Genomic DNA, 22,493 nt, shown 5'->3' with positions numbered 1-22,493 from the left:
TTTGATGGACGATCCGTCAAGCTTCTATGTATTGAATCCACACTCATAAGAGCAGACCACTACAATAGTGCTCCACGAGGAATTGCACGGCGTGTGCTTCCGCTGACCGCTGAGAGGTTGTCTCGCTCACTCCTGTCCCATATCGTTGTGGCACCTCTCATATCGGCACCTCTTCCATGTCTCATCCGCTCTTCCCGAGAGCATGTCAGGGCTTACCAACCATTCTCGGTTCAGAACCACCATCAAACAGGTAGACCGGGGTCGAACTCACCTTACTCCCCTTGATTAAGTTTACTTGGCCGGATGTTCTCCAGTTAGGAGGAAGTCTAATCTTCGCCTGACCTTCCACACAATTTATGCTTCCGGCTAACAAAAGAACCAGCAACTGGCTTTTGTACTTTTACTGTTCTTATGTTCTTCGTATGCTTGCCAATTCGCTTGATGGAGCGCCGAAAGCCCTCGCAAGTTCGAAGTCCGCACCATCAGCGCATCTTCGCCTGCTCTGGTCTTATGTCCTCTTTATGCTTCAAGCTCACAAGCTGCTTATTATTCGAACACTCTATTGATACCCCCCGAGTCTCGGAATGTTAATGCCTTCACTCGGGTTAGGTGGGAAGGGGCGCCTTTGATGACAGGCTACGCATGTGTTCTGTGAGGCGCAAGCTCATCTCATCAGTATCGAGGGTTCACAATGTTTGCAGGAATCGCCCGTTCTGCGTTCGGAGAAAACCAGTGGTACGAAGATCGAGACTATGGAGGAGGTTGGGGAAGACACAGCTTCAAGAGTTCATACTATTGATTCTGGCGGGAGAGGGGAGTTGAACATTGTCTTCTTAAGGATGGACGTCCTGAGCTTCCCGAAGGTTGGAATGTGCTTGTAGCCAGACGAGTATTCGAAGATCTGTTAGGCGCGACTGCGGCCTCCAAGCCGGCAAAGTTCCCACTCCCAGTCTTACGTCTTACTGATCGCAACCACGGAATTTAGATCCGGCGCTATGCCCTCATAACCCGGGGAAGCAGCTTACTCTTTCCGGGCTAATGTAAGGTACCTACGATATGCGATCCTCTGCAGCGGAACTTGCTACCGACAGTAGTACTCTACAGTGATGATGGACGTATGATGTACTGTCACTTTGACATACGGCGTACCCAGCCATCTCTAATCTTCGCGACTGTGTCATGACGCTCATCCTCTTTCTTCGCACGACTGAACATATATACCCTGCTATTGACTTCTCGCGCTGATTCAGGACAAGTTTCTACCTATCCACAACCACCAAAGATGTCGCGAAACATTGCAATCACTGCCGTTGACGGCCACACCGGCTCTGCCATCGCCAAGTACATTCTCGAGCATGACCAGTTCAAGAAGAAGGTCGGCACAATCACCGGTCTCGCGCTTAAAGTCACATCACCACAGGCCAAAGAGCTCGGCAAGCTTGGTGTCAAAATCGTGGCTCACAAGCCTGGCAAAATGAGAGAGATGGTCAAGTTGATGCAATCAACTGGCGCAGATACTGTCTGCCTCATCCCACCCGTGCATCAAGACAAGTATGACATTACCGTCGAACTCATCGAAGCTACCAAGAAGGCGGGTATTCCAAACGTGTGCTTCATCAGTTCTGCAGGCTGTGATCTTGCAGATCCACAGAAGCAACCGCACCTGCGACAGTTCATCGAGCTTGAGAGTATGTTCATGAGTGCAAAGGGCGATTCAGAGACTGAGACCGGCCACTCTCCTGTCGTCATTCGAGCGGGCTTCTACGCTGAGAACTTACTTTTGTACGCCGCACAAATGATGGAAGAGCAAACCATCCCTCTGCCTATCGGCGAGAGTCACAAGTTTGCACCTATGGCTATGCAGGTTCGTTGAATTCATCCCTAAAAATTCAAAATCTGACACCTGGCAGGATCTCGCACAAGTGGCTGCTAATGTGCTGACTGGCAAAGGCAAGCACGGGTTCAGCGACAAGCACCGAGGACAGCTGATGGTTCTTACTGGTGAGGTCCTCCGAGGTGGCTTGGAAATCACAATACTAATATAGGCAGGACCCATGATGTGCGCAGGAAACGAGCTTGCAACAGCAGCTAGCCAGGCCCTTGGTATGGAGCTCGAATTCGAGGATATCTCAGAGTGAGTCGCATTACATCAGGTCGTTTCATCACTAACTATCAGCAGGGCCGAAGCCAGGAAGGTTCTGAAGGCACAGTCCGACTTGGACCCATCTGAGCTTCAGTATCTTCTCGAGTACTACTCTCTTGTCCGAGAAGGCAAGACCAACTACATCTCCACCACCGCATTCCACGATGTGACCGGCCAGCACCCAACCGAACCTCCCGAGTTCTTCAAGCAGCACCAACAGCAGCTTGGTGTCAAGGAGGAGGAGCAGCACCCGAGCAAGAAGAGAAAGACGAATGGCTCTTGAGTCTGACGCGAGGAAGCGTGAAGGTGAAGAGAAACGACAACGCGAGCTTACAAAGGCCAATGGGAAGTGCGAGCAACCATGCATGAATGACCGATTACAAGTGTAATCAGATCTTGGGCAGTTGCCGAGAAATCATTGTAACAAGGTCTTGGGAGCCAGGGAGCTTTAGGATGACATACTGTGTACTCGGATTTCGGATCAGAGCGTTATTGAGGATGAAGGACTTGGATAAGCTGACGCGAAGTCGTTCATCGCCAGGAGGGAGTGGAGGAGTACGCTTTATCCCTCATACCATGGCTTTCCATCGTTCGTCGTGTTCGTCGCCTGATACAAATCCCCATCCTCGCTATCACAGATTTCCTCTTTGTTCACATCCATCCTCACCATCCTTTCCAGATCCCTGAGCCCTTCGTCATGATATAGGAATGCAACCAATGGCAACAATATCTACCACCCACCTTCGACAATAAAATGGCTAGGCTGACTGATAGACACGAGGCGATCGCTCCTGCTGTTAACATTATCTGTGCGATTCACCTTGACGGTCCCTTCGCCTCCCATGCTAGGCTAGCGAATCTCCCAGTAAGAAGTGTTTTTATTCCATGGCAACTTCGATCTTATTCGCCAGCACCGAGACAGTAACATAGGTGCCAGGGAACTTTATGCGCACGAGCTAGGTATATAATCGCCAATCGATGGTCAACTCGAGCCTTCGACACAAGTTTGAGGACTATCGTGTCATTCTTGGGTGAAGGTAGAACACAGTTCCCTACGCTTATCAGGGAGGTTTGGCGGGCAACATCATATGCCGGACGAGAGCGATGATACGGAAAGATAGGGGACGGACAAGACCGTCTTACCCGGTAGCAACACTCGGGAGCCCTTCCGAGGTACCAAGCGATCTAAAGATTTTCGCTTGCTCCGATAGCAGTCAAAGAGCGAGAACGGAGAGGGACGCAAGAGCTAGTTCACATTATTGCTCAGCTGGATAGTACACCAGACATACAGAATTCATATATACACAGCAGCAACACCCCAATCAATTTTCACACAAGTAGCGATAACACCACCCCCGATCATCTCCGCAATGCCCACCTGCCTCGTCCTCAGCGACGCAACAGTCCACAACATCCTCATCAGCCTCACCAAAGACGAAATACTCACCTTCCTCGATCGAATCGCATCAACACTAAAAGCCTTCTCCGTCACCAACGAACGCTCCCATCAGCCCGAGCCAGCCGTCATCAACCGCCCCGATGGCCGCAAGAACCTATTCCGATCTTTCACATCCCCAAGCGGTGTCGGCGTGAAAATCATCGTTGACCCGTCTAAGGCCTTGGCCACCGAGGGATCTTTCAGCGATGAAGCAACGCGGCAGAAGATGTCGGGTCTGCATGGGGTTCTGACGCTATGTGATAGGAATGGATTTCCGGAGGGGTTCATCAATGCGGAGGAGCTGACGGGGTATCGGACTAGTATGAGTGCTATGATTCTTTATGTTAGACGGCAGAGGACGGCGAATATTGTCGTGTTTGGGGCTGGTAAGCAGGCGTTGTGGCATTTGCGGCTTGCGTTGGCGTTGAGGGGGAGTGAGATTAAGCGGGTTACTGTTGTTAATCGTTCGGTGGGGAGGACGAAGGCGCTGCTTGAGACTATCAGGAAGGAGAACGAGGAGGGGTGGAAGGCAGATGTGGACTTTGGTAGTATGGAGCCTGGCGACGAGGCGGCAGTCGAAAGTGTGCTGGGTCAAGCCGACGTGGTGTTTTGCACGACTCCGTCTAGGGAAGTGCTGTTTCCGGCTCGGTATTTGACAAGTCAGGGTGCAGGCTGCTATGTTTCAGCAATTGGGTCCTGGTCGCCAGATATGATAGAATTGGATCCTGATCTGGTGAGTGCTGTGGTTGGCATGAGTGCAACAGATGGCATGGTCGTGGTCGATAACCGTGATGAATGTATGCACAGTGCAGGAGAGATTGTACGAAGCGGCCTCGAGGAAAACAAGGTCAACGAAATTGGTGAGATTCTGGAATCGCTGACTAAAGCGGAGAATGAAAGGCAGGAGAATACCAAACAATGCCTTGAGTCGGGATATGTTGTTTACAAGAGTGTAGGTGTAAGTATGACGGATCTTGCTGCTGGTCAGGCTGTGTTGCAGATGGCGAGGAAGAGAGGTCAAGGTATCACGATACCGGAGTTCTGAAGCTTGAATACTACTTGTGAAGATTCTCTATGCAACTGCAACCCGCACTACCTGACCTAGTACAGTACGTGTACGTTATTGAGAAAGGGAAAGAATCTTGTGGATCATCACCTGTTAGCCTTCACTGCACCGTGGCTCTTGCCGCTTTGGTTCAATTCACAAATTTCCCTTCAACTCTGTTTCTTACCACACCAACTCGACATACGTCAAACATCTGTTACAGCAGACATTGTATCAAGCCACTGCGTTGCATGTCAGTCTCTTAACGATATGTACCTCGATCCTCTGTTCGATCCGACAGATATCATAACGAATCCGACTCGACGTCCGTTGTCTCGCAAGCAACAGCGGGAACATTCATCTTTGATCACCTCTATTACAATATTCTAGTAGGTGTCCTGAAAAGGCGCCTCTCAAATTCTCTTCCTTCAACCAACTGCAACGCTGGTTACCCGACAGGGCGCCAGAAACTTCGATAGCAGACCGCAAAGCAATCCGAGCAAGTCATCATAATGCCAGCCAACCTTCGATTCAAGTCGGGATTCAACCCAGCCATGCAGATCCAGCTTGCATATGACGAGATAATGTCGAACACAGTGACGATCTCAGTCCACGACCGACAACGACTCGCCTCGCGGCAACCCTTCGCCTCTCCGACCTGGACTATGACTGTTAAAGTCGATGAACCACGCAAACACTTTGGGTGCATCACATTGAAAGAAACAGTACACCACTTTGACCCACGCTGGGGACATTCCAGGCGGGCTGCTGAGTGTAGACTGAAGCTCGGCCGAGACGACTATGATGTGCTTCAAGCTCACTTGGTGAACTCGAACAACGATCTTGAGGTGCTGTTGAGGTTGCGACCTGGTTATTCGTTCTCAGTCAACACGAAGAGGCCGAATCCATACGATGATCTGCAGCGAGACATCGATTCGTTTGTTCTGTTGCGTCAGTGGGAGCAGCAGGGTGTGCTCGCGAGCAAGAGAATGATCAAGATAACGATACCTGATGTTGCTCGTGTTGACGAAGCTGGTAATGTTCCATTTTCGATGGACTTGTTGCTCGGCTGTCTTACCGGCGAAGACCGCTCATCAGGTCTTCGGTTGAGCTTGGGGTTTGAGCAGAAGACGCCACAGGGCAAGGCGGAGGAGCTGGGAGGCATCATGAAGGAAAACATGAAGCCAGGACTTCGAAATGAGGCGGCAGCGGTCAAAGCATCGCTTCGGGAGGCTTTCGTCAATGAAATAAACGGGTCGGGCCTCTCCGGCTTCCTGCTCGTGCTTCGACAACATCGACAGTCGGTGCTGGGGACAGTTTGGTTGGACGCTCTTGCGATATTAGTCCTAAACTCTGTCGTCACCTCGAGAGACGATGGCAATCGCTGGCTAGGATATGCAACAGCTTTGGAGGATATTGTGAAATGGGAATGAGACTGATCCATTGATTACCAAGCACAGGTATCTTTCATCTCTCACTATCACTGTGCCTTTTTGCACTCTTCTTTTCTTTTTTCTTGTTCTCCTTCGTTATTCTCTCCTGGTAATCCTCCGCAGTTTCCGGCACATCATAATCCTTCACCGGAATCCCCTCCGTCTCCTTGATCACCTTCCCTTCCTTCCCCACAATGATACCCGCCACGATTCCGGTGGCACATCCCATCACGATGAACAACGCCGTGAGCGCAGTGAAGTACCCCTTATTCCTCTCGAACCTGTTGTAGCCCCACATGACAACGCAGAGACCAACTTGGAAAAGCGTGTTCCAGATGTACATCCAAATCATCCATGCCAAGCTCGAGAACTTTGTTGGCCGTGCACGAATTCCGGTAAGAGGTGCCGGAGGCATCGACCACGGCGGAAGAGCAACTGCTGGGTTCGCCTGAAGCCCGGCAACGTCCTCATCAGTATACAGCGGTTGCTGCAGATCTGCCTCCTTCATTTCCACGTCCTGCTCTTTCTTGTTTCGCTTTGCAGAGAATAGGCTCCTAGCTTTCAACTCGACAGGCTCAGGTGGAGGACCTAGTGATTCTGGCAACTTGTCTGACCCTGGCAGACGGTACCAGCCACGATAGTAGCCCGCCAACCTCCGAAGCGCATCGTAATCACCCATGGCCTGATACCGAATCATGTAGTAGAAGTCGCGCAGTCGCCATGGCAAGAGTCCAAATGCTGTCACGCAGAACAGCGCAGTCAAAATCTGCGAACAATTTTCGATCCAGATTTGACGCGCAGAGTACCGCTTGTCCTCACAGTCGGGATAGCTCTTGCACATGGCGGGAGTAGCACCAGGTATAAGGAGGAAGAAGATCATAGCGCCCCATGCGACGACGTTGAGGCCGTAGATCGTGATCAGGAAGCCTTTGATCGTCCAGAAAAATTTCCAGAATGCTTTGCCGAAGATTGCGAATGACTGCTGCCAGGTGTGCTTCTTGGGAAACCTGTAGCCGTTGGGGTATTCCCCTGCCTCGTTGGGACCGACTGGCGCGGAAGTCTTTAGTGAATCTGTAGTTTGGGAAGCACCGAGAGGGACTGCCACATCCCTTGCATACCCGTCTTCAGCATGAGGTGGTCTTCCTATCTGCTCCTGTGCTTGTGATATTTCTGTCTCTTCTGGCACAACTTTCGATTCAACCGCAGTGGCCGGTCTCGTGCTTCGACTTGTTTTACTCTGCGAGCTTGCTCTGCTCAACCTCCTCTTGTGGATATCATGCGGGTGAAAATGCCTCTTCTCAAGTTGTCCCTCATGCGACCACCCTTCTGCCGAGTAGCTGCCGTTCTTGATCTCGGGTATTGTTGGTCCCTTTGCTGTGTCTTCGCCGATCGCGTGCCATGCGCCCAGTGGCGGATTGCTCTCCATCATACTTTGAAGCAGAGATGCACCTCTCGTCCTCCGACCACCAGCTGCAGAAGACGATGTCCGACGACGCCTGCTCTGCTGAGGCGCAGTCGCGACATGGTCGTTGGCTTCTTCATCTTCGGCGTTGCTGGATGTCACCGGCGACAAGGACGGGAATGGCTCTGCTTTGTCTTCATTGGGTTGAACTGGCGACATTTTGGTTCAAGTACAAGGAGGAAGTGTCTCGAGGATATCGTCCTCGTTGCTCGGCCGACGAGCCTGTGTCGTGCGTAATGAATTGGTCAAAGTCACAAGTCAACAGGGCTATGCCGTGGTGTTATAGTCAAGATCCTGTGACGACGCCTGCAATCAGGCGATACTGATACCTTCGATTACATCTTGAACCTGAGTCGTTTCACCGTCGAAATGCCCAATAGTTGCTGTAGCCCGAGTATGGCCAGAAATTGGCTTCGTGTTTAGGGCCAGCTTTAGCCTCTTTAGGTATTAGACGGCGATGACAAAGGCTCTGCCAAGCCGAGCCGCAGCTTACGATACGCGTGTCGCAACTGCGAATGTCGGGCTTTGGTTCATGATGTGCTGCAAAGTGTCGGAGTGCATACGAATGGCCTTACCCAGGGCATCTTTCCATGGTCGATTGTTTTCCATACTCCTAACGGTATCTCGCCGACCTCTTTTTCTCATACAGTGTCCGTTAGAGTTTCAGCACCACGTCGTACCCGGTCATCAAAAGGAGAGCTTCTCAAAAATGACAAGGGTTGTGTTCGATACAGCTTTTCGAGCTGTCCGTATTGGTCCTTCGTTTGAGCAAAGTCCAATCACAACTGAGATCAAGCCGACTGGGTAAGGCTGAGCTCGCTGCAGGACACGGCACTTGCTCAAATGGCTGCAGGAGCATCTGCTGCATGCCTTTGCTCGTTTTGCCCGCTCTTCAACATGAGTTGCGATGCCACTTCGTACCTATGATGTGTTCGAGTTGCTACGCATCGTATCCCAGTCTGTCAGGCGTACTGTTTCCGATGGATTGCATCACTTGAGAGTTTGGTGAGAATCGATGATTGAACACCTGGTTGAGGCTAGGTATTCAGTCTGGTCGCAAGTACTCAAGCCAGCAAGCACCGCCTATGTACACACTTTCGTGTGTCGTGGCCTTTGTCTCAGGGACACTTGCCGAGAGCAGGTTGCTCGAGCTCTGCAGAGCCTGGAAAAGCAAGCCTGGCAAAGCAAGAGAAAAGCAGAACACGACACCGGGAAACTGCCATCGGCTTTTCCTCTTGAGGAAGACGAAACGGAGAGGCACATGATCACCGTGGCGGGAGTTTCGTGCGTTATGAGACTCATGTGATGATGGCCAATCAGAACGAGCCATGCATTCCGACAAATGAACAGTATGCCGCCCTCGATGATAAAAGTGGCTGCAATGGGAGAGACAAAGAGGTGGAGGCAGCCGAGCATGATCCCAATGCTGGCCATGTGTTTACAGACACCAAAGTCCTTGGCAACGGGCTGACGATACTTGGTAACGTCTATAGCGACGAGGTCCTACGCGGCGTAGGTCAGGAGGATCGACGAGCATTGATGCAGCGGTTTCTATACTATGATGGCATGCAATCGAGGCTCGAGCAAATCAGAGCTAGAGCAGGTTCGCCAGAATCGGTACGGTGGATCTGGTCTACGACTTTCCCAGAGTGGCTCGAAAAGACTGATGCCTTTTACTGGATAACCGGTCAAGCTGGGTCTGGCAAATCCAGCTTGATGAAGCATATTTCAAGAAGTGGCAGGACACTCGAAGCCCTGCAAAGGTCAGGGACGCAATGGACCACTGTCGATTTCTTCTTCGATTTTCGCATGGGGAGGGATCTGCCCAATCGTATTGAAGGTATGTTTCGCGCCTTCCTTCACCAGCTTGTTCAAAAGCTACCGAGTGCGGCTCCCGGCATCTATGAGACCGGGCGTGCTTCAGCCGAGCGATTGACCATGCATGAGCTTGCCGATTTGGTCGCCGAGTGCATCAGATCCATAGAACAGAACGTCTGCGTATTCACCGACGGTCTGGATGAGTATCAAGGTCTGAACGATGAATTGCTCGCTGCTATTCAGACATTCGCAGACCAAGCTCGGCCGAAGGTCAAGATTTGTCTGGCTAGCCGGCCTGAGCCGCTCTTCAAGGAACGACTCAGCCGCTTTCAGCATATTGCGGTGCAAGATTACAACGATGAAGGTATCAAGTTCTACACTGGCAGTGCTTGGCAAAATCAGCACGTTGATGCTGGGGCAAAGTTCTCGAAAGAGATGAGCGATTTGATACGTGAAAAGGCCGCTGGTAGTTTTCTCTGGGCAAGGCTAGCCGTGGATGAAGCAGTGCAAGGCGTGCTGGCTGGCACGCCGAGGGAACAACTCCTTCGAGATTTGACAAAATTGCCAACGGATATCAGAGCTATGTATGAGGACATGCTGAACCGTCTTCCCAATGCCATGCAGACAGCAGCCATAATCATGCTTCGTCTTATCGATGCTGCTGGCGGGCAATTGGAGCTTGACAAGCTGTGTGCAGCATTTGCGTCGGCCATACGACATGCGGATATTGAGACTCCAATCCTTTTTTCGGATCTTAGTGCCGACAGTACTGCTCTGGTTCTGGGACTGCTGGGTGGCTTCATTGACGTGGTTAAGGCGGATCTACCCGTCCGTGAGAAGCTGTGCGTTCGCTTCGAGTCATCCACGCTACAGATCCGGTCTAATGATTCTGCCATGATCAAATTCAGCCACGAGACACTAAGAGCTCTATGTTCTCACTCGGTTTGGCTCAACCATCGAACTCCGTCGTCCTTCCTGACAATGTACCCTGATAACCTTTGGTTACGTCTCTACACAGCCGAGATGGTAGCTTGCAAATGTTTGGATGATCATGTGGTCTGTTCAATAAGTGAAGCACTAGATGCTCTTCTACAGCTCGAGCGCCTTCCATGGCAAGTGTGGACCGAGCACCTAGCACTTAGGGAGAGAGAAGTGATTGCCTTGCTACAGCGCTGGCCGGCTTGGACAGCTTTGCTCCCGCATGCGCTGGAAGGAATCCATCAAGAACTTTCAGTAGCCTGGGGCCAGGCGCAGAGCTTGCCTTCTTGTTATGAGGAAATCGTCAGCTGCAATGTCCTCATGTTGCATTGTGCCATCTGTCGTGATGAGCAAACTTATACTTCTGTCTTCCGGCCGTGAGGGAGCGCGTTCGTTGGGCCACCAGGCCCTGAGCCGTGGGCGTTGTTCTCGGCGATCTGTCACTGCAACTTGGGGGCAGTAGCATGGCACATGACTTATCAACAGACGCTTCTGCTTGGTCGCACCCATCACGCACAGAGTGTGTTCAACGCTCTCTTCACCAAACACGATGTATATAAATCGATTGAAGAGGAAGGATTCAGCACATATATAGAGCTACTCGAGTACCTAGTGGCGAATGGGGCACGCTTCAACAGTCGACATATGTGCCTTCTAATGTGCAAAGCATATCTTGACAACTACAGAGACCATAAGACAGACCCTTTTCGTGTTCTTTGTTGTCTCGCGATGCAGAATTCATCTCGAATGTTCGATCGTGGACATTATGGTTTTTGCCCTTGTCGTTACCAACATACTACGCCAGCTTCTGCATCAGATTGGATTCTGGCTCATTGGGCATGGGCACCTGCCAGAGTGTTGGACTCATGGGAAAAGCCGCATCTGCAACTGCTTCTCAGCATCGTCGTCCATCATACTCAAGAAGCTGGAGAGATCACTAGCAATCTGCTGAGTACTGTCCTGATTGATATCATGCAGATTGCCAACATCCCTGGTGATATCTTCAACCCTCGAATTGTTCCTGGAGACAGGATGTGCAAAGTCATCGAAGTGTTATCGCTAGCACCGGTTTTCGACCTCGGTGTCGATTGTAGCGCGGCGATATACGCCGCACGGATATTGCACGGATACCTCGACAGCATAGTGGTGTTTGACGATCCGGCAAGAATATGTACGGTCCACTTGAAAGAAGAGGCCTCACAGATCGTCAATCTGCTAGAATATGCTGCTGCTCACCAAGGATCTGTGCCCCCAGATGTGGCCGTATATGAGTCATACAATTGTGGTGTTGCGGGAACGGATGGGCGAGGTGGTGACTTCAGCCATGGCCTTCTTCTTGGCCGCTACCCTGACACAACCAAAGTAGGGTCTTTTACAACAGTCTGGGGTCACCTGTTGAAGTTCCACCATGATCCCAATATCGCACTTGCTAGATGGAAGAGATTCAAGACAGGAGCCCGAATCCAGCTATGGCTTAGCTCACTCGCCACCATTATCTATGTTGGTGTTGCACTGACAATCTTCTGCTTTCCGATCCATCCTTCAACATATATTCAAAGCAAACACCTACACCGCACCTCTTTTCGGTCAATCTTCACTCTGGTAAGCACGCAGGGCGCTGCTAGTCTCTGTTGGCTCACAAATTGGGTACGACACGCAGCAGTCCAGATGTTGGTCTACAGCGTTCTCGTTGTTTACGGGGTTGAGATGCTGCAAAGCCGAGTTCGACACTACGCATTACTTTTCGCTTACTTATGTGGTGTCACATAGGCGCGAAGAGTAACGCCAGATGGAGATCGTGCAGCTGCTCGTCCATAGAGGAAAGGATGTGTTTCTGATCAAGCTTCAATACTCAAGGAATACAACATTCATGCACAACAACGATCAGTATCTCATGCTCCATCGTACAGACGAGCAGATTGTCCCGCTGACATCCGTCACAGGAGCAAACAAGATGACACTTTTGCTCGTTCTACAAGACATTGCAACGAAACCAAACCTGCCGCAAGACTTATTCATGATCTGCCGCGTTACTTCCTCCTCACCTCAAAACTCCTCACTTCCCGCACCTCGCAAGCCTACACGCTGTATCGTGCCTCTCCGTGAGGGACGAATACCGAAGAAACTCGCTTGGCATAGTTTTGGCATCGGAGAGCTTGCGCTACCTTCGGGCGGGAGACCAAGCTGGCCAGACCAGCTTCCGAAATTCAGCCCAGGAGCACCCCAGTACCTTGTGAGATACAACACCTGAAGCCACACCATTAACAAGACGAAGCCCGACTCAAGGAGTGTACTAAATGCTGTCTGTGATACAACTCAGCGCTCGGGAGTACGCCAGTGCTCGTGGTCAAGGTTATTCGGTACTCCGGCAACGTTGATTTTCCGCCGGGAGGCTACCTCCACTTTCGATGGCCTCCTGCACGAATCTAACCGAAGACCACAATGCAGGAAGACTGATTCCCGGGGAGCGTGCAGGGTCACAGATATTTATCATGTCGCATCGTATGCTCAATCATCTAACGACCACGAAACAGCGCCTGGGAGGATTGGGAAAAGCATACGGGCCCATCGTACGAAATCATGATAGGTCTCCGAGTGATGCTTGAGGAGTCCTTCTCACCTTCCCATCTCAAGCCAATGCAGGGTGGTCACTAAGTCGCAGAGCTAGATCACCACATTACTCTGGCTAGGGCGAGCAGTTTCGGGATGATGGAAAGTCATAACCAGCCAACGCGACGATGCTGCGAAGGGGTGTAGAAGATGAATGAAATTGACGCGAGCAAGAAGCGCGTTATAGAACAAGCTGATTGTGCTGTTGAACGTAATAGTACCGTAGCTCCAGCAATTAAGCTACCATGGCTAGGTTCTGGGCCTCAGGCTTCTTTCTAGCAACTGCCACCTAGCGTACCGAAATCGAACGATGTGTAGAGACCTTCGACTCGTGAGCACGATGTTGAAAGCACGCGCTACAAACTTGACACAATGGCCATGAGCAGAGCTCTTTTGAGGCGCTATTCAAGCGCTCCCAGATGTTCCACTATGGGTCCGTGGGGCAGCATGACCGCACCAAGATCATTCCAGCCAGATATGGTTAGTTCCACCACGTCGTGCGCTGGTCTCCCTCTTAACACGAATCTCGAGAGCCCATAGAAGCGAACTCCAGGAAGATCAGGGATCGTGAAGCCGTCCTGATGTATAATGCGAAGTACTCCGCGCAGACAGCCTTCGAAATAGCTTGTCGTCAGAGACTGGGCCTCGCGTCTGCCTTCATATACCTTTCTAGCTTCTTCCATCAGTTCCGCCTCTATGTCTTCAGCTGTTCACACCGAATTGCATATAGCAAGTAGGTCATGGAGTTCGACCACTTGAAGTCGGGGGAACGCCAGGGCGATTTCTGGTGTGTTGAGCTTCGTCGCTTTGATCATCACCGTCGTGGTTTCGTCGATTATCCATTGCTTGTCGTACTTTACTGCGAACTCTTGCAGGTTTGAATAGTACAGTGTGCTGTCGATTGTGAGGTGTCCATTGTACCTTTCCTTGAGACCTTTGCGTATGCCTGCGGCAAAGGCTCGGGATACCAACGTCAGGTTTCGCTCATATGGCACACCTGTGCAGATGTGTCCATGCTTTCGCGAAATCTGTATCTAAGAGTGTTTCCGCATAGTGATGCTGTATGGCTCGATGCACTGTTCGGCAACCATGAGAAGATCTCTGGAGGCATTGCGGTGTGTACTGGTTGCAGCTCGAAATCTACCGAGAAGGAATCGTTCGTAGAGGTCATATCTGGCACGAATTCTGCTGTAGACATTGTTAGCCGGATCGTGAAGGACATGCTCTTTTCTGTCGTACCTTTTTATCTTGTGCTACTTGCTTTGAAGGCTTGAAGTAGACGTGGCCGAGGAGGGCTCGATATCCCGTGCTGGTACTGTGCTTTTGCGCTCGTGATTGTAGCAGGTATGTGAAATATGTCTCGTGATTGTGTGACGACGACTGCGGCGAAGCAGTGAAGTCGCAGTGGAAAGGACGTTTCAAGCTTGATGAGAGGTACGGGCAGACCTAAGACGTGCAACTTTTGATTGCTTACAGCCTCAAATATTTCGCGACTTTCGTGTATAAAGGTAGACTGTGTCCAAATAATGCTTGAGTAGAGAAGTCGAGGTGGATATCGGCTGCGCAAGCTCGTATAAAGACTTCACTTCGAGGTTACCTAAACTTAGCTTCATTTGGATATTGGACCTCACCATAGTGAGAAGCTAGTGAGATATTCTTGAGATTGCCACATCCCCTTCGAGTGAAGATCTAGCCAGTAAGGGTACAAGGTCGTTGGGACTCGAACGCGAGGCCAGCTCGAGGTCAAACTCTAGGTTCTGCTAACGGAGAGCGGATGGCGGATACATGTTTCGGGAGAGATGAGCCATGTTCCTAGAACTATGAGGTGTGTGATGCTCCAGCATCAGTCATCTAGCATGTTTAATCTACTCCCACCGATCGGACTGCTGCCGGCAAGATTTGGAGCTTCCGCCTTTCAGTGATATTGTGCTGAGTATGAAGCCGAACAGAAATGCTTAAATGCTTGGCACATGGTCGTCTTCGATATATAGGTAAGTGCTCCCAATGGGGAGCTCGGCTCATGCTTATAGTTTGCAGCGTCGTTGTTCTCGTCCGGAAAGCTGATGGCTTCTGTGAATGTATCCTTCAGGGTGTTGCCAAGGGTGCCGTGCCCAGTCTTTGTAGCGCCTCTTGTGCAATCCACCAATATCGCCAGAGCCGGCTTCGTTGCAGTGCCATTACGGTTCAGCATTGTTCTTTCTGACGTTTGCTCTCCTTGCAGCACATAACAAGTGCTGTATGTTATCTGACGTGCAACATCGAGTTGTGCAAAGAGCTTTATAGTCGACGATAACCCTCACCACAAAGAGCATATTGGAGGCCATAATCTCGCAGTACGCCGTGAGCCTGCAAAGAGCATGAACTTTACACGCTGACCAGCGATTGGTGCATGTCACAGCTCGAGAAAGTGGCATGTTTTGCAGAGCTGGCCTTGTAGCCTTGATTGACCAAGTCTCTGGCGGTCTTGGAGGTCAGTCGACACGAGCGAGAATGGCAGTCGTCCTTATCTATGGCAACATTGCATGAACCACATGAATTGCAAGTGTAGCTGAACTCTATGAGCTTGCACATCTTGGGTCGAGTTCGAGGAATGAAGGGCTAGGGTGTATGTAGGCTTCGCAGAAGGTTGGAAGAGCTTGACGACAAGTGCTTAGGCAGTGATGTATGAAGATCTTTGTAGAAGCGGCAGGAATATGCATGGACGCTACAAGCAATATGTAGCATTGCAATAAGTTGAACCGCTCCTTCCTCGACGACGCCAGATCAACGAACCTTGCCTGCACCAATGTCGTCGAAGATCTAAGTTTGGCAATGGCATGGAAAACACGGGTGTCAAGCAGTTGCGGTTTGTGCTGAAACTGCGAGGCCCACCACATTTGCCGGCACCGTGTTTGGGGTTTGCAATGTCGTGCCTTCCGCCTGAAACGCGGAAGGCAATCTTGGCGTCCAAAGTTTCGGGTGCCATGGCGTAGCATCGCTCGGGAACAGGATCCGTGCAATTTGCAGTGCAGCTCAACTCTGCCGTCTCTTCCGACCAAGGAATCGTGGTTGCACAAACAACGCTCTTCGACCACATCATACCTGCAACCAGCTCAAAGCATTCCGATACTGGATCTGATCAGTCCACCCTTTGCTAGGGATGGGATATCCCGGGCAGAGTCCAGTCGAGACGGGTTGCATCTGTGGGGGCCAAGGTCTCGGAACAGGCCATGCGACGGGAAGGAACACAGCAGGGTCGTATCATGATTTTGCGCCTTGCGTCCATGGATGGTTCAATACAAATTGTTGAGCCAGGAAACGATTCTCTTCCTCCTAGCTAACGTCATCAGGTAGGACTTAATCATACTTGCGACTGTTCCCAGTCTGCCTTATTGGCATGCCCTCGAGGACGTCACTGACGGTGATTTGATGTGTGAAGATTGGAGGCTTGGGCTCCGCAGTAGATTTCTTTTCGCGTATTGGAATGTCCTGGATCTGTTTTGAGGATGTGTCACCGCGCTCGAGAGCCAGTGCTTTCTGATTGACGACCTTCTTCTCGCCTTCGCTTTTCATTGGCGACTCGTCCAGATTACTATCCATGTTCGGGTCGGTCAAGAGACGAATATCTTGAATTTGGATTTGACGCAGCCACGCGGGCTCGTTGCTCAATTGCCGACGTACAAAGTCGTTTCTTTCCTTGCACTCATTCGAGCACCACCTTTCGTCAACGGGTCTGTCAACGAATGTGCCTTCCTTCTTGCTCCAAATCTTTGTTGCTTTCTGTTTCAGGTTGGATCTTCTGCATAAGGCATAGCCACATCGGTCGTCGAGGTTTCGCTCTTGAATGAGCTCGTCAAGGTCTCCAGGCCGCCATATGCGCAGGCAATTTCGAAAGGTGGTAGCATCTGTGCTGTCAGGGTGAGCTGGGTCAGTTGTGGCATCAGAGGGTAGATCGTAGGCAGTCAGAATCATATCAAGCACTTTGCCTTGCAGGTCCTTTTTCTCTTGGATGCTTAGAGCATGCTGCATCGCGACAGCCCGAATCCGAGCTTCTCTTGCTTTATCATCGTGGGATGGCGTTGAAGTTTCGGCATCTTTACCACCCTTGGTAGCCGTTACAGCCTTCTCATCCTTACGTTGAGCGGCCGACATGCTTGCTTGGTCATGTATCAATCTTTTGAGCACGGTTGATGTGCACGACGCAGAGATGAAGAAGTGATCAGCAGCCGACTATGAGTGAAATTATCTACTCCGTAGACCACGGCTTGCCGCTATCATGGGCGTTGGCGTGACGCTTGCGGCGTGGGGTTACTGAGATGGGCTGCTGCCACTCCAGCAAAGAAAAGCATCAACACCTCGCTTGAACGACGCAGGATTCTCAGGCACGATTTACACTGCACTATACATATCATCACTACTCAGTCAATACAGTGTTGCCTTGATTTGTCGATGAGTGGTGAACTTCATCCTTTGTGGCTTAGATTACAATAGTAGTGGCCGGTGGAGGAAGCTGCGTCATCCAGGCAATCACCGCTGAACGTTCCTGCCGCACTGCACCTGCATCTTGGACCGCAAACAGCCCGCCATCGAAGCCCGTTGTCGCCAGCCAGATTGTGGGTAGGAGCTTAGTAGCGATTCACCCTCCCAATGCCAGTTCCATTCAAGGTAAAGGCAGTCTACGAGTACAGGTCGGAGGAGCCGGACGACCTTATTTTCGACAATGGCCAGATAATCACCGTCACTGAAGATGATGATGCTGACTGGTACACCGGCGAGTATACAAATGCTCAAGGTCAAACGGTAGAGGGCATCTTCCCCCGTAACTTCGTTGAGAAGTATGAGCCTGCGATACCGACGAGACCTGCAAGAGCCCCGAGAAAGGCACCCCAGCCCGAGCCTGTACCAGAACCACAACCCGAGCCTGAACCTGAAGCTCCTGCCGAACCTCCTGCCAAATCGGCACCTGAAACAGCTGTGCCTGCAGCTGCCCCTCCTCCAGCGCATGAGCCATCAAAGGAAGCCGAAGTCGACCCCCCGAAAGAGTTTTCTGAACCTACTCCAGCCCCAGCTCCAGCTCCGAAAGCAGAGCCTCAACCTCAACCTCCCCCACCAGCAGCTGCCGAGAGCAAGCCGCCAGCAGCAAAGAAACCACCACCAGTGGTCGAGAAGCCCAGTTCCTTCAGAGACCGTATAGCTGCCTTCAACAAGCCTGCCGCTGCTCCGGTCGCGCCCTTCAAGCCTCCCGGAAGTGGTGGCACTGGCTTCATCAAGAAACCATTCGTTGCTCCTCCCCCGAGCAGGAATGCCTACGTTCCTCCTCCTCGAGATCCCCCTCCGCCCAAAGCCTATCGACGAGAAGAAGAGGTCGAGCGTGAAAGAGCTGAGCCAGAACCTGTGAGCGAATCCCGCCCGCCAATCACATCCGAGACCACTGCACCCGAGGAGGATCAGCCGAAGCCTACAAGCTTGAAAGATCGTATTGCCCTGCTCCAGCAACAACAACAGGAGGCTGCTCAGAGACAAGCTGAATCTGCCAAGAAGAAGGAGAAACCGAAGAGACCCTCTAAGCCAGCAAGAACCGAATCGCACGAACCACCCCTAGGAGAAACAGATGACAGTGCGCATCTCGAAAGAGTCTCGACGGAGAAGACGAGAAGAGAGCCTGAAGTCCACGAAGACGAGCCTTCAGTTCACAGATCAACAGATGACCATGGTGCTGCTCCTACCCCACCCTTGCCCTCGAGAGAACTGGTGAGCGACACCAATGATGCAGATGACTCCGGCGCTGCTGAGACCGAGGATCCTCACGATATCTCTACCGAAGAAGAGCGGCCGAGGCCAAGGTCTATCAAGTCTCCTCCAGTGGCAGCAGCCAAGCCCGAACCAGTTGCAGAGGAAGACCAGGATGAGGAAGACACCGAGGAAGATGAGGATCCTGAGATCCGCCGAAAACGAGAGCTGAGAGAAAGAATGGCTAAGATGAGTGGCGGCATGGGCATGATGGGCATGTTTGGTGCTGGTGCCTCTTCTGCCCCCAAGAGGTCGAAATCTACAAGAGAAGAGAAGCAGCCAGAGCCATCATATGAAGAAGAAGAGGCCCGAAGAGCTCCTCCTGTGCCAATCATGGCTCTACCGGGCATGTCCAACAAAACTATGCCAAAGCCTGCTCAAGCGCCAGAGTCTGACGACGAGGACGGGACTGCCCAGCCTACACCACAGGCTCTTCAGGAGGCCGAACTAGCCCAGGACGACTACATCTCCCAGAGACCATCGCGAAAGTCTACAGAGCGATCTCAACCACTCTCACCCCAAGATCGCGCTCCACCTCCGCTGCCTGAAGATCGTCCTGAGCCTCCTCAGTCCCCTGGCGCTCGACCAGTTCCACCACCACCTCCACCAACAAGGCATGATACCCACCCCTCTCAATTCCAGAGCAGAGACGACTCCGACGAGGAGGAAATCCAATCTGCTTCTCCTTCATCTGCTCCGAAACTACCAGGCGGTCTGCCACCTGCACCGACACGCGCTGTGCCTCCTCCACCTCCGGTGCGGACAGAATCATATGATAATGCACCTCAGACCGCCCCTCCTGTACCGATGAGCCCAATCTCGCCCCAATCCAGGGCTCCGCCCCCTCCGCCTCCTGGTCAAGCCCCTCCACGACGAACTACTACCCAGTCAAGCCTGCAGCCTCCAGCACAAGAAGACAGTGAGGAGGAGGTAACTGAATATGAAGGTGACTATGATACAGATATCGCCTCAGATGCAAAACACAAAACGGCGCTCAAATCACATCAGCGAGACTCGAGCATCGAATATGGCACTCTAAGCGATGATGGTGCAAAGGAGACTATTAGTCCGCAAGCTCGGGCTGTACCTCCTCCAATACCAACCAATGCGCCGCGAGATGTCCCGCCACCGCCCCCTCAGGCAGCCACAAGGCCCCGAGAATCGATGGAATTACCCCGAGCCGCTCCGCCTCCTGTTCCACCTCCACAGACGGCACCGAGGCCTCGTGAATCGGTTGACTCACCTCGCGCAGCGCCCCCTCCCCTGCCTCCAACGCAATCACCTGTTTCACCCATTCGCGAAGATGATTATGACCCATATCGGTACTCGGCAGGTCCACATCCTGGTCTGCCGGCAATGGCTGCCGCATTGAGAAGGCCGACTGAAGAGTTTAACGATGACTACAACCAGCCATCACAAATACAGCAGGCCCCTGAACGTGCGGCTCCACCACCACCGGCGCCGACTGATCGTGCTGTTCCACCACCTCCTACTGCTGCTCCACCTGTCTACCACGAGCCTGACCCAATGTCCATGTCTGGCGGTTTATCGGCACCAAAGAAGTCTGTAGAAATTGGACGGAGCAATACCACTAGTCGCAGGTCAGCAGATGTACCACGACCAAGTGCCGATCAAGGCTTCATCGCAGCCGATGTGGACCTTGCTCAAGGTTCGATGTGGTGGACGCAAGATAATAATCCTCCACCTTCGCTACAACACCGAAACGACGTGTTATGGGAGATGGAGTCCTCGACGACGCAGAAACGTGGTGGTCGAGCATCTATCTCCCGTGACGTCTATGTGTTGTACCAAGACTACTCGCAGACGACCATCAACGCCACATACGATGCATCGGAACCTAGCCATGTCGCTTTCGAGCAAAACCACGAAAGACCACCCATGCCGCCGCGGAAGGATCAGCTAGAGAACGCTTTTGAGACGTTCGGCATGCAGATTGCGAAAACCGCAGAGAAGGCTCTGGGAACCACGATTGGGGAAGGCACAGCCCAGGAATTCGTCCTGGCACTCATTAGATCGATGCCGCTAGCACTAAATCCGGTCGGTACTCGTGCCTACGGCGCTCTTGTCTACGCAAATCTGGCCAACGCCTCAACTCAGCAGTTCGACGAGATCAGAGCTGGTGATATCATCACCTTCCGTGGTGCTAAGTTCGCAGGCCACAAAGGTGGCTTGCATCAGAAATATAGCCAAGACGTACCTCAGCATGTGGCTGTTGTGATCGACTGGGATGGTACCAAGAAGAAGATCCGTGCATGGGAGCAGGGCAATCAAGAGAAGGGTAAGAGAGCCAAGGTTAGAGAGGAGAGTTATCGTGTGGCAGATCTGAAGAGTGGAGAGGTTAGAGTGTGGCGGGTCATGCCGAGGAGTTATGTCAATTGGGGGACAGCATAGGAGCTGTACAGATTTTGGCGATAGATGAGAGGCGGTTGAGGTAGACTAAGTAGTAATACTATGCTGCATACGACACGGTCTGCGAAGTATTCATGCGGTTCCACCACATTGCTTGCTTGTTAAGAGATGTGTATGGACGATCGAGCCCTGGGCCTCTAATATCAGCTTTGTTGTACCAACATGGAGTAATATTCGTGGGGAGGAAACGTTGTAGTTGATGCTGTACGAGTAAACCCATGGTCCATCCCCGCTAAGACGGGCCTCGGGCCCAGTTCGATCCATTTCCGTTAAATCCCAAGCATAATTTACTGCCTGAGGCCAAAAATAAGTTTCGCTCCGAAACAAAATTTTGATCTCCCACACCAAACAAATTCGAATTTGCTCGCTTGGAAAAGCCAAAAAAACAATCAACAGCAGGGATTCGCTGGTCGTCACCGACCCAACTACTAATCTGTCGGCGCCTGGCTTGAGTACGGGTGATCGAACGGGAACCCCTATTTTCCAGACCCTATGGTCGATTGCGAAGGACAATTGTAATAGTTTTGTATATGAAGGTAGCAATGCGCTGTACCGGTGCTGAAATTGTGCTGCGAAATGGGGTTATGGCTCTGGAGTAGTTCTATAGCTGATGGTGTATGTTGTGGCTTGGGAATGTGGACATGGAAATGCTTGTCAACAGACTGAGAGGACTTGATCCGGTACGAGCAGAACGAAGTAGATTAGGTGGCACGACTGGCGTTTCGGAATGGAACGTCTATCATCACAATTGCATCAGGACTTGAAGATTACAAGAACTCTGTGTAGTATCTGAATAAGCATCTAGCCATAAATATTGAGCTTACCTACACCAGCCCAGCGCTCAACTTCCGTGGCCACAGCTTCATCGACAACCATAAATTTAGACTTCGAGCCTAGCCCACGCCTCAGCTTCGACACCATACCACCCTAGGTCCGCAGCGCAGATACAATAGACAAAGACCACCTTGCCAGCATCAGATCAAAGGTTCACCTCACAAATCTCGGACTCAACGTCGGCGTGATCCGCGGACATGCCGGGCGGCTCGTGTTGCATGGGCGCCCTAGCTGTGCTGCCTGTGCATTCATGGCAGAGAACATATTTGCAAGAACCACGATTCATGATCTCAGGAGGCTTGTTGGGGAACTTCACCTTACACCGAACACACTAGTTCATTTAATGGACCAGAGGCACAAGCTGGGCAGGCCCAGTGGTAGTCGAAGTTCCTGTCATGTTATATTATGGAGCGCAGACACGATTAGCCATATGCGCTGGGATTGCCAATTCCGAATTGTTATCAAACGGTAGGAATGCGACACTTGTGGACGAGACAACCACGTTTGATGACAAATCTTATGCTGATCACAAA

The 22,493-nt window shown here is 51.6% G+C and overlaps 7 protein-coding genes across 7 annotated transcripts; 5 read left to right on the top strand and 2 right to left on the bottom strand.

Annotated features, from left to right (window-relative positions):
- Positions 1–1,282: 1,282 nt before the first annotated feature.
- Positions 1,283–2,426, top strand: PMZ80_009008 (uncharacterized protein; the record flags this gene model as incomplete). The annotated part of the gene is made up of 4 exons (XM_064877404.1): positions 1,283–1,864; positions 1,911–2,001; positions 2,050–2,134; positions 2,180–2,426. The coding sequence occupies 4 exons, from the start codon at positions 1,283–1,285 to the stop codon at positions 2,424–2,426; spliced, it is 1,005 nt and encodes a 334-aa protein (XP_064726906.1).
- A 1,087-nt stretch (positions 2,427–3,513) lies between these two features.
- On the top strand, positions 3,514–4,626 carry PMZ80_009007 (uncharacterized protein; the record flags this gene model as incomplete). Its single annotated transcript, XM_064877403.1, has 1 exon — positions 3,514–4,626. One exon carries the CDS (start codon positions 3,514–3,516, stop codon positions 4,624–4,626), a length of 1,113 nt encoding a protein of 370 aa, XP_064726905.1.
- A 512-nt stretch (positions 4,627–5,138) lies between these two features.
- Positions 5,139–6,059, top strand: PMZ80_009006 (uncharacterized protein; the record flags this gene model as incomplete). The annotated part of the gene is made up of 1 exon (XM_064877402.1): positions 5,139–6,059. The coding sequence occupies one exon, from the start codon at positions 5,139–5,141 to the stop codon at positions 6,057–6,059; it is 921 nt and encodes a 306-aa protein (XP_064726904.1).
- Positions 6,060–6,093: 34 nt separating this feature from the next.
- On the bottom strand, positions 6,094–7,680 carry PMZ80_009005 (uncharacterized protein; the record flags this gene model as incomplete). The annotated part of the gene is made up of 1 exon (XM_064877401.1): positions 6,094–7,680. One exon carries the CDS (start codon positions 7,678–7,680, stop codon positions 6,094–6,096), a length of 1,587 nt encoding a protein of 528 aa, XP_064726903.1.
- Positions 7,681–8,826: 1,146 nt separating this feature from the next.
- On the top strand, positions 8,827–11,795 carry PMZ80_009004 (uncharacterized protein; the record flags this gene model as incomplete). The annotated part of the gene is made up of 3 exons (XM_064877400.1): positions 8,827–10,378; positions 11,135–11,697; positions 11,751–11,795. 3 exons carry the CDS (start codon positions 8,827–8,829, stop codon positions 11,793–11,795), a joined length of 2,160 nt encoding a protein of 719 aa, XP_064726902.1.
- Positions 11,796–16,263: 4,468 nt separating this feature from the next.
- On the bottom strand, positions 16,264–17,058 carry PMZ80_009003 (uncharacterized protein; the record flags this gene model as incomplete). Its single annotated transcript, XM_064877399.1, has 1 exon — positions 16,264–17,058. One exon carries the CDS (start codon positions 17,056–17,058, stop codon positions 16,264–16,266), a length of 795 nt encoding a protein of 264 aa, XP_064726901.1.
- A 495-nt stretch (positions 17,059–17,553) lies between these two features.
- On the top strand, positions 17,554–21,108 carry BBC1 (assembly of actin patch protein; the record flags this gene model as incomplete). The annotated part of the gene is made up of 1 exon (XM_064877398.1): positions 17,554–21,108. One exon carries the CDS (start codon positions 17,554–17,556, stop codon positions 21,106–21,108), a length of 3,555 nt encoding a protein of 1,184 aa, XP_064726900.1.
- Between the last annotated feature and the right edge of the window lie 1,385 nt (positions 21,109–22,493).

The sequence above is a fragment of the Knufia obscura genome (assembly GCF_036327395.1).
Source record: "Knufia obscura strain CCFEE 5817 isolate CBS 148926 chromosome Unknown scaffold_12, whole genome shotgun sequence".
NCBI lineage: Eukaryota > Fungi > Ascomycota > Eurotiomycetes > Chaetothyriales > Trichomeriaceae > Knufia > Knufia obscura.
This window is presented reverse-complemented; position numbering and strand designations above follow the sequence as displayed.